The sequence below is a fragment of the Corapipo altera genome, unplaced genomic scaffold (assembly GCF_003945725.1).
Source record: "Corapipo altera isolate COAL_440 unplaced genomic scaffold, ASM394572v1 RXGC01000072.1, whole genome shotgun sequence".
Taxonomy (NCBI): domain Eukaryota; kingdom Metazoa; phylum Chordata; class Aves; order Passeriformes; family Pipridae; genus Corapipo; species Corapipo altera.
Genome location: NW_020884943.1, coordinates 1037840 through 1053535, shown reverse-complemented (window position 1 = coordinate 1053535; position 15696 = coordinate 1037840). Strand labels below are relative to the sequence as shown.

The following is a 15696-nucleotide window of genomic DNA, read 5'->3' as shown; positions in this document are numbered from 1 at the left end:
TCCACCCTCCCCATCACGCTTCCCCAGAGAAGTCTGGCTTTTGTCTCTGTGTGTCAGACAAAACCTGAAGTAGAGAGGTTACAACCAGTTCTCTCAGGAGGAGCTGCTAAATTTGGGTGTCATGTGGTGGCTTTTAGACCTGAAACTTTGCCTTTCTAGTTTGTCTCGTGGTTTCATCTCCAAAGAAATGCTCTGGACATGCATTTCTCGTAGGAAAAGGAGATCTAAAGACCTTCAGGTTGGACATATAAAAATAGGTACCCAAAATTAACAGTCTGCTGGGCCTTTAAGGTGCAAATTGCTCATCAAAGGACAGTGGATGTTGTTCCCCTCCCTCTATTGATTTGTGTTAAAAATACCACATACCTGTCATTTCATCTTTAAGCAACACAACACCCAACCAAAAATAGGATTAAAGTCTATATTTTATGGAAGTGTCTGGATTATCTTCTTCACTGCTAGCATTTCAAACCTTGCAAATTCACTCATTTCACAAGTTCATTGTGTATTTGGAAATGTTTACCTTGGCTTTTGACTTTAAGTTCCCTCAAATAATCTTTTGGTGTCTTTTGGCGTGTTTCTTCTGGTTTCTTGAAGCTTTCTTTAATCTAATCCAGTGCTAAGTTAGGTCTGTGCCTTTTTTTAACAAGAAAATTAAAGATTTGAGGCATAGAAATGAAGTAAATATTTAGGTCTAGTGCGCTGATCTCCTCTAATCACGTCTTTGAAGCTGTGCTTTGAATATCAGGCTGATAAATGTCAGGATAAATGAGATAATTCATTTGTACTTTAGACACAAATTTGGTTTCAAGTTGCACAAAACTAAAACATGGCACTGATGCAAAATCCCTTTAGCTGAGTATTTTCCTGATATGCCTGACAAGCTTAGATCACAGAAAAGGAATCCAATTTACAGCACCGACTTAGTTGTAAAAAAGAAATTAAAACAGAGTGCACATGGATGTCAAGGTGCCCCAAATTGTTGCTTCCCAGAGACAGGCAACAGGCCTTAAACTTATGGAAAATGTGGTTAAAAGAAACCTAAAGCAGAATAAAAACAAAATATACAAGAATTTTACTGTTTAATAAAGGCATTCAGTTTCTGCCTTTACTTTTGTAAGGAAATTAATAAAGATTAATGATTTTGTGTTGCTGAGGGGAAAACCCACAGTCCACTTAACATTTTTGACGTCACGTTTCTGTAAAAGTTAAGGAGTTGCTTTTTTTTTTTTTCTTTTAATGACTCGAACCATTTGCCTGAGAAGTACAGCAGCTGAGCTTGGAAAGCCTGTGTTAGTGGTTTGTTTGGCAGGAGAATTCCAAAAGCTGCTCTAGAAACGTTGTTGGCTGCGTGACTTCTCCGTGATAAAAGCGTGAGCGGGAGGAACGGGCACGGGCAGTGGTCAGGCTCTGGTCTGCCCTTCATTTCCCTGGGGAGATGGAAGAGTTTGATATCTGTCAAGGTTCTCATGATAAAATAGCCTGTATATTTAGGGAATAACATCCTGTTTGGGCTGTTTGCTGTGAACAAAATTCATCACGTTGCCCTCCCTCCGATGATCCTGGTTTAGGTCTCGGTTTCCCTTTGAGTTTCTTGCAGAACTGCACTGGGTGTGCAGCCCTCACCCCACTCATGGAGGGTTGTGTAACCAAACTCTGACATCTTCTTTTTGTTTCATTACTCCACATTCAATGAAAATAAATACCTCAGCAATAATCATTTTGTGCTCTTACATTTGAGGGGGGGGGGGAAGTGCTTGTGTTGTTGAATTAATAAAAACAGAAGTGACCGGCCAAGGGTCTCCTTGAAATATCAATCCTTGCTCCAGGAGCATTTACCAAGTTTATGTCACTGGGTTGAAGCAGGGAGAGAAGCAGTAAAGGGAGATCTGACCTCATAAGCAGATATAAAGCTGTTCTTCCCCCACAGAAGAGGTACTGGGTGGCCAGAGAGCCCAGTTCATCTTCTTCAGTATTTTTTGGATTTCTTGTTCACTCCATTAGCTGAACTGAATAAATGAAAGAATCAGGTCTGAGAAGAACTATTTACATATTTTACAAAATAAAGGAAAAGTTGAAGGTCTCAAAGGAACCTATTTTTGCGAGGGATTCAATTTTTTAAATCAGTAATGGGGATCATTGTTTTCCTTGGGCCATATCCTAACCAAAAGGAAGAGTGGAAATCGTTGGGTTCTTGTGGCTTAAAGCTGAAAAACATCCTAAATGCAGCCTTTGAGGGACCTCTGCCCAGCACTTCTTGATGGATGCTGAATTATATAGTTTGTATAGCAAAAACAAACCAGTTTATCCTAATTTTTTTTTCTGTCTTCTAAAAGCTCAAAGCATATTCATCTTTCACATCCATTCTGCTACGGAACACAAACCCAGGACTGCTCTCCCTGTCTCTGCTGTGGTTATCCATCAGTCCAGTTGCTGAAGAGCCTTTTAATGTACTAGAATTCATCACTGTGTTAGAGCATGCCAAATCAGCACATTTATTTTTTAATACTTAATGCAGGCTGAGTGCATTGGCACGTTGTGGGTTGAAACCACAACTGGGTGAGACCAGAACCCGCCCCCCCAAAGTGTGAACTCTGCAGTTTGCTGGGGCCAAAGGAGAACACACTGCTCCTTCAGCTCTCACCTCTCCTTTCTGTTTTGCAGCTCCTGTGTGAGGAGTGGGCGAGCTACGGAGTGTTTTATAAATACCAGCCAATCGACCTGGTGAGGTGAGAGTTGAGCCCTTAAACATCGTGTTTCCACGGGGCAGAGGTGAAGCTGTGCAGAGAGGTGCTGATGGGGGTGTCCGTGCCCTCAGTGCCACCCCAGGGGATTCTGGAGAATGGGAAACTGGGAGAAAAGGAGTTTTTGTGTGAGTTTAGAACATGCTGGTGTATCCCGCCTAGAGTGGAAGCTTTTTAATTTTGAATCAGTTCTGTTTGCTCGTGATGAGACTCTCTGAAGAAAACGAGGTGCTTTTTTTAAGAGGATTTGCTTGCAGAAGATCTAAAGATAACAATTTGCAGAGCAGAAACGTGGGGGGGGGGAAATGACTAGTGGGGCTGGCTTGTTTTCATGGTGCCTGTATCTCTGGATGAACTCCAAGCATCATGAGAAAGAGAGTCCTCTGAGAAGAAAAAAATTCCCACAGGTCATCAGATCTTACTTTCTCCATGCTTAATCCATCTGTGATTCATAATTTTAGCCACGTTTTATTTTAAGAAATAGGAAACATTTTTCTCTCTCTCATTTCTTTTTTTAAAAATTTATTTCAGAAAATACTTTGGAGAAAAGATTGGGCTATATTTTGCCTGGTTGGGAGTTTATACACAAATGCTCATTCCAGCTTCCATTGTCGGGATTATCGTTTTCCTCTATGGCTGTGCCACTGTGGATGAGAATATACCCAGGTAAAACAAATAAATAAATAGATTCTGTTGCTGGAGGGCACTGGAAACTCAAAGTTAACTTCCTTTGGAAACGTTTAGAAGTGCCCCCTACCAAGGGCACAAAAGAGCCCATTTTAATCTCGTTAGCATTTATTGTTAATTTTACATGTGGAGTTTGCATTGATGTGCTACAAATAATTCTTGGCCAGTTGCTCAGGTACTTGTTTTTGGGGTTTTTTTCCTAACTGAGATCATTATGTTAAAACAAACCAACAAAATACTGCTAATGATAGGGTTTGGTGCTTCCCAGCACAAAATGCTGAGGGAGGACATTGTGTGACTTTTAGATGCATCAAGAATGTACATCGCTCAAATAAGCAACTGTGATCAGATTAACACAATCTTGATGTCCTCCTATTTTTAATCCTTTAGTAAGTTTTGCATTATGATGTTTTTAAAGCCCTCTGATTTTGCATTATTTGCCCTTCATACATCATCAAGCTGGAGATGCAAATTACATGGTTTGTACAACAACCATGAGCCCTGAATAACAAAGCAGATAATGGATGCAGAAAAATGGATTTTTTTTTTTTTTAATTCATTAAGATTGCTTTGTACTGCTTCCAACAGTTAAAGAAAGTCAAAGGGAGGGTCACTGTTGCTATTACACAGATGGAACACAGAGAAGATAAATTGGTTGAACTCCAGTCTCTTGATACTTGTACCTTATCTATCACTGTAGTTAGAATTTCAAAACAAGAATACTTCAGTTTTATTTTATTCTGTAAGATCCTATAGAAAAAAGGGATCAGCAGCCATGAGGATTTCAGCCCCTGCCACAGTGGAGGTTACAGACAGGACTGCTCTGACTTCTCTGAGTGGTCTCTGATGGTCCTACAGACCACCAGAGGAGAAAAGACCATCAGAGCGTGAAGAGGGAGCCACACTGACCATGCTTTTCCCACATCTCGTTGCTTTGTTGCAGTATGGAAATGTGTGACCAGAGGAACAACATCACCATGTGCCCCCTGTGTGACAGAACGTGCAGCTACTGGAAGATGAGCTCTGCTTGTGCGACTGCCCGTGCGAGTCATCTGTTTGATAACCCCGCAACTGTCTTCTTCTCAGTCTTCATGGCTCTCTGGGGTGAGAAGATCTATGCCTTCATGTTAAGTTTTTAATTACTTACAACAGGAAGGAAAAGAAGAGATAAAGCAGTGTATTTATACTCAGGCAGTTAATGATGTAAAGAACCTCTCTTTTTTTCCTTCCTTTTTTTTTCTTTTTTTCTTTCCCATGAATCTGCCACGCCCAAATTTATATTCTGGACTGGAGGCTAAAATTCAAAAAGTTGCTCAAGCTGAATATCAAATGAAATTGTTAAGCATCTGTCATAAAACTGCTGCGTGGTCTGTCAAAATTTCATTAACGGGATTGCACAGCTTGCCAAAAAAAAAAAAAAAAAGAAAAAAAAAGTCTTTGCGGAGCCAGCTTCCACTTTAGAACATTACAGAACAAATGTATTAATGTACTCTGGGGTTGAGGGGAGGGCTCTGGGGGGGGAAGTGTAATGGCCTTTAGCATCTTCAGGACAAAGTAACATTGATTCGTGAGCGTGCTCTGAGATGCAATTAAGTTTATCAGCAGGCAGACCCTGAAGTGGGAGCAGTGGCTTTGGAGGTATTTTTCCTGCTGCTGACTGCCCTCGTGCTTTCAGCACATCACTTAACCTCTCCTGGCTTGTCTCTAGAACTTGGGTAAAGGTATTAACCCTGTCGTGAAACCTTTGTGAGAGGGTCTTCAGGAACGGTGATGGAGGGCTCTTCTCATCCCTGCTGGAGGAGGGATGGGGACCCCATCCCCAGGCATGGGCACTGGGGGAGAGGAGTTTTGGTGGCCACATACTCCCAGCATCAGTGAGAGCAGCACAAGATGATGTTTGTCTTCCTGCACACCTTGTGAATTAACGTAACCTGTTTTGGATTATAGTTCATCTTAATAATATACCCTGAGTTTTTATTTGTTCTGGGAGCTGCTTTTACATTACCATACACCTGAACAGATTTAAGTACAATTCTGCGTAATTCAATTTAAAGCAGTGTCTTTTTGGCCAAGGTCTCTATTTGAGATGATAATGTTTTAGATGATGCAATGCTAGGAGCTCATTATCAAGTACCTTAGGGAGAAGGACTAGGACAGAGGGATTTTGGGAACAGTGGGGTGCAGGTTTGGAGGGAAAGCTGGGAAGTGGTGGGGGGAGGTTGAGCTCAACCAGCTTTGCAGCAGAGAGGAAGGATTGCTGTCTCACAGATCATCATCTGGCCACGCAGCATTTAGGGAGAAACGTGATGTACCCCAAAGCAAGATGCAGTGTCAGATTTTAAACAGTCCAATTCTCTCATGCAGGGAGTCAAATATCAACTTCTGTCTCCCTTATTTACCATTATTGTGAACCCCACATGGATCTTTGGCCCTGGTGTCCAAAAAGTAGCAGTTTGCCTCCCTTTCCATAGCAAGCATGGGTCTCTTCATCTGTTTTTTTTACAGTCTTGGGCAAGGTAAAGAAGACTGGTAGAAACCAATTTCTGGGCTCTGTACAAAATCTGAGAGAGTTTTGAAGTGGGATGTGAAACTCCTCGAGTTCTTTGGAATCAACCTAAAATTACATCGTGGTGCAATACCACGTAAAACAAACGTTGTTGCAGAGAGATCTTTTTCAATTGGGAAAATAAGAACTTTTTCCACGTAGTTCTGAACTTGTATTATTGAATTCATGTGCAGTTGAAGAGCTGAGGCAGAGGAGACCCAAGTAACCTGCTCAGGACACAGGGCACCCTTAGCACAGCAAGAAGATAAGCCCAAGTTTAGTGGTATTACCGTGAGCAAACATTAGGCCAGGCTTTCTTTGTGTTGTGGTGGTGTTTTAACACCCTGGCAAACTCCACTCCCACAAGCCTTAAACCAGCTACAGAACCAAAATGAGCCCTGGTCAGAAGTTCAGCGTTAAACATGGACTCTAGCCCAGTGCTGTTTGGTATTAAATGGCATTAAAAATGTCAGAGAATCCAGATAAGATCGTCCGGACAGCAACCTTTGGGAATTTTTAAGCTCCACTTACGCTTAACGAGCGCAGATGAAATATGAAAATGCAGGTGCTCCTGGCAGAGCAGTGCTGCATCACTCCCTGGCACCTTCACTGAGGGCTTCTGAAACGACCTGGCTGTGTTTCAGACAGTCTTTTCATCGTGCCCTGTTGTAAGCCAGTGCCACAGAAGGGTTTCTAGTAGCACGAGGGAACGACATCCCGTTCGTTTTCCGTGTTTCTGGCTGCACGTGGGAGCTGCAGATCCCGGCGTGAGAACTGCTGGGAGAGGGGAGGCAATTCCAGGACCATGACACAGACCCTCTTAAGGCACAGCCACGGCCATCCTGATTAACAGGAAGCCTGTGGCTTGTGAAGAGGCTCAGTTGTAACTTTTCCATGTGAGAGTTTCGCTTGGAAGGCGAATGAGTGTCACGGCCCCAGCCTGGCTCCAGTCATGAGGGTGTCCTTTCCTCTCTATTCAACTTTCTTACCCTCTCCCTGCCTCTGTTTTTCTTCTGGATACGAGTGTTTCTGAGCACATCTGTTAATACTCACTGCAGGAAACTCCCCTGGGGACACCATTTCTTGGTAGAGTTGCCTCTTTCATAATCACTTATTTATTATACAACTCTGGTGTATTCCCAGCATCTAAATATGTCCTCTGAGAACTCGCTCGGTCTCAGGGGCAGATAGACTGATATAGACTGGGATCATTCATTGGGACTCCAGAATTGCTTTAACGAGTTTTTTTTCTGTAAGTCCTCTCCATCAAAAAAAAAAAAAAGGCAGTGTTTTTGGTGGTAAAAACCCACAAAGGCTTCCTCTCTCACAGCCTGCCCACCTACAGCTTTCACACCAGCCATGAGCATTTGGGTTTGGGTGTGATGATTAGAGCCAACCATACTGTTAAGGCCTTTAGATGGATGTAATTACATGATATAAAAATGCTTTATCTTGACATCTTTGAGGGAATAACTCTACCACCAGTTCAAGGTTAGTCAAATCACTCACGTTTTATACAGATAAAACACAGGCTTGTTTGCACTTATGGATGAAATTATATGCAGATGAAGACCATTAATCACACGTACAAATATTTAAATAAGCTTGGGTGCCTGACTTTCTTAGACCCCTTAAAAATCACGGGCACCTTTCTACATGAAGCTGTGGGTGCAACAAATGCCCTTTTTTTTTTTTTTTTTTTTTTAGTTTACCTAGATAAAACATTTGACTCCTGGCTCATCAGTATTTCCCAGACAGACATGACTGTTGAATACAAGAGAACAAAAATGAAGTTGTGTGGTGTTATATGTCAAACTGTTGTTTCAGCTGCCACCTTTATGGAACACTGGAAGAGAAAACAGATGCGTCTCAACTACAGGTGGGACCTGACTGGGTTTGAAGAGGAGGAGGTTTGTCCCTTCAGTTCTGACTCTTTCGCTTCCACCGTGGTGTTACCAATAGCTCCTCACCCTGACCTGACAAACTTTGCCTCGTGGGGAACCGTTCTTGGGATGTTTCCATCGTTTAGGAGAAAGGAAAATCTCTATAACATGAGCTGTTTGAGGGTTTTTTTGTAGCAAGGGTATGACTAGTACGTCTTGTTGCCGTAGAAACGTAATTGTATAGCCACAAAATGTGATTTTTTTTTTTTTTGAAGCATGTAGTCGGGTCACACCTAGTGTGTAGGCATGGAATATACAGCTCAGAGCTCACTGCTGGGCTGATGTCAGGGTGCCAACAGCTAAGGACCTCATTCATCACACACTGCTGTAAACCAGGAATGAATGTACTGGAGCTGATAAAGTTACAGCACTGTAAAATAAAGCACTGAGAAATTCCTGTTAACTTTAACGATGCAGGATCAAGCCCTGACTTGGAAAATACCTCAGAAAGCACTGCCAGACTTGTGGGCTTTGGGGCATGGGGAGGGACATAGTGTGGAGGTGGTGGGGTTTTTTTTTTCATTGGCTAAAAAAAAATAATATCCCCAGCCAAGGTCGTACTAAATATGCTAAAGAACATAAAGGGGAAAAGGGCTGAATTTGTATGAAAAAAGGTCATCAAAATCAGTGGAGGAAAGGAGAAGCTGAAAAGCTGCATCCCACCTTTTTGCTTTTAATTCTGTCACTTTGCAAAAAAAAATAAAGGAGGCACCTTCCTGGAGCAGAACACTGTCCCAGCCCCCTCCCCCCAAGCCTTGCCCTGCTGTTGTTATTAAAAGAACTATGACCTCCCTTGTCATATCTCGAGATGTTCTAAATAGATACACAACAAATACTGCTCACGTGAAACAAAACCCTGCCCAGCTCACTGAGCCTGGCACAGGCATCGTTCCCCTCGCCCCCAAAGTCTTTCTGTTTGAATTATCCCCCCCCCATCCCCTTAATATGTTTATCTCCTTCCTTAATATATTTAGGGGCCCTGTGCCAGCAGCCTCTGTGCCGTGTGCTGTGCTGGCTCATACCTGTTTACTGGGGTTTAATAGAGGGATTTATTCCCTGGACACTATTCTGCTCTTTTATTTTTGGCAACTTGTTGTTATCACACATGAAAGTGGAGAGGATTAAGTGTATCTTTCCGATGTCTATCCCCTTCATGTCTGAGTTCACAGCCCCACAGAGCAGCTGCTAATACAGTATATTTTATGCTGTGTTTTGGGTAGTCAGTGCTGGATAATCTGGTCATGTGTTTAGCACCAAATTTAGGCTCCTCCTGCCTCTGATTTGGGGGAAAGTTAAGCTGGAATCATGTTGAAGAATCAGGGTTTCAAGTGAAATGCTAAAACCCAAAGTGTCTCATCTTGGGTTGTTTTTAGGGGTGCCTGAAGTTCACAAAATACTGACAGTAATGTTACTAAATGCAAAACACGAGTAGACTGATTTGTGCCATCTGCTGTACCTGTGTCTGTTTTATGTAATTTTGAAAATATAAATCCAGTATGATCTGCAACTGTTCAATAATCAAATTTTTGTTTATTTGTTTTTTTTTCTTGTTTTTCGTGGGTTTTTTCTGGTTTCCTGAAGGAGGCAGTCAAGGTTTGGAAAACATTTTTTTTTTTTTAAATCGCTCCTACCTTTTTAATTCCATGTCTACTGATGAATGCCATCTTTTGATCTCCATTTCTTCTTTTTTGAGCATCAGATTTTCTTTAGATCTCCCACTGGTTGCTTTGCCTTTACACCCTCCCGCTCTCCACTTGTTCAGACTTTTTTCAACTCCGTTCTGTTCCCATCCAACGCATAATTTTGAATTCTGACTCTTTTATGAATGCATAATTATTGTGAATCCGTGAATCTTTCTGAATCTTTTGGCTGTCTCTTACTTCCAATTGTTTCCTACACCTTCTCCTTCAATGCACATGGAGAATCTGTGGGTGCTGTCCAGGACAGAATGAGGGGAATGCCCCAACTGACAATTCTCTGGGATCCCAAAGCCAAGTATTTTGCAAACTTACAGCAGAAAATTGTTTCCCTCACGAGCTGAGGGTCAGTGAAATTACAGTTAATGACATTCAATTTTTATCAAAAATGTAGGTAATTAAAATCCAAGCATCATGTCACTTGGTATGAACTGTGCTGTCTGCAGGTTGTGCTGTGTATCTCATGTATTAAATTTAATCTCTGTAACATTGGATTTGGGTGTCCAGATTGTTCTGCAGTTGCTCCTGTAGAACTGTGAATGATACAGGATTTAACATTTTTTTAAGTACAGTCAGTTGACATGAATGACATCAAGTAAATTGGGATTCAGTTAGAAAACTCAGAAATTATCAGGAAATCGACCTGCAAACAGTCCATGTGTAGCTGATGTAGAAAAAACAAGTAATTTTGCTTTTTATTAAATGTGACTTGTTTCACAGGATCATCCAAGAGCAGAGTACGAAGCTAAAGTTTTGGAAAAGTCACTGAGAAAAGAACACAAACATAAAGAGGTATGGTAAAAATATTCATTTGTTTCACTTAGAAAAGACTGAAAAAGAAGGTTGTTATAGCAGGCACTGACCCAAGACTAAGGAATAGGTAAAAAATAGAACTGTTGCTCAATTGTGTTTAAATTCCAGGAGTCTTCAATCCCAAAGTACTTGGTGTGTGCCAGGGCACAACACCTGATTGAGTCTAGAAATGCTTTTAATGATTAGATTGAGGAGTGTGGCTTGGGGAAACTAATTGAGCCCCATCAAAGGGGTGCTCCTGTCACATTAATAAATCAAGTTTGAGAAAACTGCAACAAACCACCTTACTCTGTGCAGTAAAAGTACCTGAAGCCTCTCAGGAGAAGTCCTCTGCCGTGCTAGACTTTCTCTGCAAATAAAAACATTACTGAAGAGCACTAACAGCGATTTCCACGCCGAATTCCAGCTTTCAGAATAACTTTCTGCCTTTTAAAAGCACAGCTTCCATTTTGTTCCACTGAACAGCGCAGCGCTCACTTTTGCTTTTAACTTGCTCTTTTTTTCTCACCGTTGTGAGAAAGGTGCTGCCAGTCATCCTGAGAGCAGCTAATCACCCCTGAGAGCAGCTTCCCTGCCCTTTCCCTGAAGGCTGTAATTCTTTCCCTGTGACTGCCTGTTATCAGCAGATTGATTGGAAAAAGCTCCTTTTCTCCCCCATGTACCGGCTTCCACCCTACCAGAAGTTATTCCCCCCCCCCCCTTAACTGCAAGAATTTAGCCATTTATGTGCTGTGTTTTCAAGAAGAGAAGTAAAAACTCCAGCATAAACCAAACCTGTTGGCAGAATGTCCTCTCCAGTATCTGTTGCCAGCGGCACAGTAGTGTAGAGCCGTTCCCTAAATAAGGATTTTATGACAACCCTATGAAAATACCAACTGCAATAACAACATTTACACAATATACTCTTTAGGGGCAGCATATATAGATTGGGCTGGTGTTAAAACTAAATTTATACTTGAGTACCATCTTCTTAAAAGATGCTGCAGAGCTGCCAGTGGTTTGTTCCCATTAATCTGTAGGATGCTGTAAGTGGTTCAGTGCCATGTGCAATACCTTTGTTGCAGCAGATCAAATCCCTTTCAAATCACTTGCAGAAGAGAAAAAAAATTGGGTTGCTGCCCTCTTATAGGCTGGGTAAACAATTTTGAATACAGACTTTACTGTATTCTGCTAAAAACCTGTAACATGCTGTACTTTTGAGTATATTAAGCATTCAGGTCTTAAATGTGGAAGACTAATTGAACAATTAATGAATGGTGGCCCCCTAAGAATGAAAGTTGAGCAATTAAGAGGGTTTTGGTTTTTGGGTTTTTTTAACCAGACTATTTATAAATTTTTGGTCTGCGTTCAATTTGGATGTTGCTAATTTGGGAAACGTGAGAAAAGGAGGTTTTTTTTCTGAAAGACTTGGTGGTTATCTTTCATTGGGATCTGGTGTGTTAAAGTTCAAATTCAACAGTTATAAGACAAGTTGGAAATCTTATCAAAGAAAAAATATGTAAAGCTAAACCAAAATTCCTTATATTATTTTCAAGAGAAGTCCAATTAAAAAAATAAAGTTAAAGGAAAAAGGTTTTGGACATTCTTTATACTTCATAAAAGAAGGGCACAATCCTGTGTTAGAAAGGGAATATCCTTTGCAGGATTGCCTGAGGTACCCCAAGGATTTGGGGCAAGGGTTTGTCTGTTGTTGTTGTTGTGTTTTATTAACTCAAAGCTGAAACACAAAGCCTTAAGCAAACTAAAAGAGCGTTCACTTGTGCTCAAGTGCTGTGTCAGCACTTGTGTCTACTGTCTACTGTCTCAGCTGTGTCTACTGCTGAGGCAGTAGAGAGTGTGTAATTAATTGAGCAGTGCTTTGTAATGCCATATTGCCCAACCCTTTCTTGTTTCCTTTGGCTGCCATCAGAAGCACCGATATTTTCCAGAAGAGACAGCAAACAAATGGAGACAAAGAGTTAAGACAGTCATGGCTGGGGTGAAATTGGTTCTTTTTATTCAAACTTATGAAGAAATTCAAATTATGAGTAATTATGGAAGACACAAATCAATTTGGTTTTTTTTTTTGGCTGTTGAACCTTTGTTTAATATTCACATTCAGTTCTGGGTTTCTTCCCCTTCCTCCCCCTGTTTCTTCAGCACCTTTTGGGACGCTGTTCCATGCGTTGGGAATGGCACTGCATGGCTAATCTTAGATTTCCCATCCTGGACTGACTTTGTTTTGCAGTGGGGCATGGGCCATGTGCTGAGAGAGTTGCTTGCACTTCCCCGAGACAACGTGCATGTTGTGAAAATAGAATTTGACTAAAAATTTTGTGTTCATTACAACGTGTGCATCGTCTCCTGTGATGTTCCTTTTCTTGTTTGTTTATTTTCTGGTGTTTCCAAACAATTCCGGGCATCAAAGTTTATGAAGGACTCTGGATGAGCGACACTGTTCTAAATGAATTTTTCAGGGCCAAATTCAGGCAGTGGCTGGTTGACTGGATTTAGGGAGTTCTACAAAGACTTTTTATGCACAGAATCACAGAATGGTTTGGGTTGGAAGGGACCTTAAAGACCGTCTCATTCCAACCCCCTGCCGTGGGCATGTTAACTCCTGTTGGTGTGATCCATTGAATACCAAGGGGATAGTTAAAAATGACTCATATCCAAGGAATTTAAAGTCTCATACCCCACACCAAAACAGATCTTCCCTGTCAACTCTATAAGTTCACCTTGGAGTTACTCCATACCATACTTAAATCTGTATTTCAAGTGAGCCAGTTATGCAACTACAAAGCTGCAAATGTTAACTGGGGAGGGAGAGAGGAAGGAGGAGAGTTTTTCTAGGGGAAGCAAAAGAAAATATTTAACAGTAAGAGAGACCTTACTTCATGCTTTCTGACAGCCTATTTGCATGTTTCCTTCAAAAAAAGTATACAGAAAAAAAAATCTGGTTTATTTATGCTCCCAGTGCAGGCCCTTGACCAGTTTGAACCTGGATCTGGAGTAAACAATTTGCCTGTGTGGAATTGTAGCTGTAAACACTGTGTCTGCATCTTCTGACTGGTTGTGTTTTTGCCAGCCCTTCCTTGCCCCTCTTTGTTTTTGTCACACGTGCAAAATCACACGCTCCTTTTTTTTTTTTTTTTTATTAAACGTGCCTTTTTTCTTTTTTTCCCTCCTCAAAAAAAAAAATTTTAGACAGATAAAGAAAAGCTGACGTGGAAGGACCGTTTTCCAGCCTATTTAACCAATTTTGTTGGCATCATCTTCATGGTAAGCGCCACCTGGCAACACCTGAAATTTTTGTTAGTGATTTGTTGTATAGAATAGGAGTGATGGAAACATTAGTGAAACTTTATCAGGTGGGGATGTGGTTCACAGTGGGTTTTTCCCAGTGAAAAAATTCAAGCATTTCATTGTTTCATACTCTAAAATCTTTTCAAGGGCTTGAATTTCTACTTTGCCGTCTCTTCCCAGTAAAGAAAAAAGAATCCTAAATTAGGACAGGGGTGAATGAGGGCACAGAAATGGAGATTCCCACCACCACTGATGGGACAAAGCCTGTCAGGAAGTAGAAAACAGCCCCACTTTAATACCAAACTCTTTGAAAGAAATGAGGTTGCCAACTGGAATCATGATGGCAAGAGTTTTTAATGCATCAGTCAGGTTTGGAGTTAACCCATCTAACAGGAGAATTGCAAACAGAGCACTTAATTCAAGAAAAAGGTAAAATAATGATGAGAACAGCCTTCTTCCATTTGCTGATAAAGCATAAGCATTTAAAACAAACGTTGACAGAAACGACAATAACTCAAGATATGGAACAGATTGGCAGGCAGATAAAAAAGAGCTTAAGCCCTTTCCAAAAGTAGAATTCTCCAGATTAACTAAATTGATTTGGAGTTTTTTTAGGGGATAGGAATTTTCTTTTGGGGTTGTTTTTTTTTTTAATATTTGCATTTTTAAGTGCAGCAAATCTAATATTCTCAGCTGAAGAATCAGTACCTTATAAGAACCACCTTTTAAAATTATTCCTCCATTTAAACAATGAAAAACTGAGTGAGATTTTACTTTGCCAGGAATTGTGTTGATTTAATCAGGTTTAATTTCAGTTCGTGATTGTGAAAGCACAACAAGCCTGAGTAAGGGATTTGAAGGCTCATGTTGGAGTTAAGCAGAAATACACCTATTTTTTTCAAACATGGCTTTTTTATATTAATAAAGGAAATACCATGTGTATATGCTGTTGGTGTCAGGACTGAAAGCAAGCCCGCTAATAATTTTAATATGTATTTATATTAATTACTGATAGATAATATTTTACTATTTAGTGTTCAGTATTTGGTTATTAGTAATATATAATATTCTTTTAAATACTCCTAAGCAAGATGCTATTGGTGTCAGGGCTGAAAACAAACCCACTAATACTTTTAACATTAATATTTATATTAGTAATATATGGTATTTTAGTATTTAGTGTCTAGCATTTAGTTATTAGTAATCTATAATATTTTTTAATACTACCAAGCAGGGTGCTGTTGGTGTCAGGGCTGAAAGCAAGCCCAGTAATACTTTTAATCAGTATTTATATTCATTAGTAATAGATAATATTTTTTTTTTAATGTTCAGTATTTAGCAGTTAGTAATATATAATTTTTTTAATACTACTAAGCAAGATGCTGATGCTGTCAGGGTTGAAAGCAAGCCCAACAATACTTTTAAATTAGTATCTATATTAATTAGTAATACATAGTATTTTGGTACTTAGTCTTTAATATTTAATTATTAGTAATATTTTTTTTTAATACTGCTAAGCAAGATGCTGTTGGTGTCAGGGCTGAAAGCAAGCCCACCAATACTTTTAATTAGTATTTATATTAATTAGTAATAAATAATATTTTAGTATTTAGTGCTGAGTATTTAGCAATTAGTGATATATAATTTTTTTTTAATACCACTAAACAGGCTGGTGTTGCTGTCAGGCCTGAAAGCAAGCCCACAAATACTTTTAATTAGTATTGATATTTATATTAATTAGTAATAGATAATATTTTAGTATTTAGTGCTGAGTATTTAACAATTAGTGATATATAATTTTTTTTTTAATACTACTAAGCAGGGTGGTGTTGCTGTCAGGCCTGAAAACAACCCCACTAATACTTTTAACTAGTATTTATTTTCATTAGTAATAGATAATATTTTAATATTTAGTTATTAGTGATATATAGTAATTTTTTTTTAATACTACTAAGCAAGAGGCTGTTGGTGTCAGGGCTGAA

At 40.0% G+C, this 15696-nt stretch overlaps 1 protein-coding gene across 4 annotated transcripts in view; it reads left to right on the top strand.

Moving 5' to 3' along the window:
* The window catches only part of ANO1 (anoctamin 1), a 78533-nt gene that overhangs the window by 50169 nt on the left and 12668 nt on the right, over nt 1-15696 (top strand). For 2 of the 4 annotated variants that reach the window (XM_027662109.1, XM_027662107.1), the window contains 7 exons: nt 2665-2729; nt 3276-3410; nt 4375-4535; nt 7804-7886; nt 9501-9512; nt 10337-10408; nt 13616-13690. In XM_027662109.1, the coding sequence (XP_027517910.1) occupies nt 2665-2729; nt 3276-3410; nt 4375-4535; nt 7804-7886; nt 9501-9512; nt 10337-10408; nt 13616-13690 (603 nt within the window). The remainder of the gene's footprint in view (nt 1-2664; nt 2730-3275; nt 3411-4374; nt 4536-7803; nt 7887-9500; nt 9513-10336; nt 10409-13615; nt 13691-15696) is intronic. The other 2 variants (XM_027662110.1, XM_027662108.1) reach the window with 1 other exon arrangement.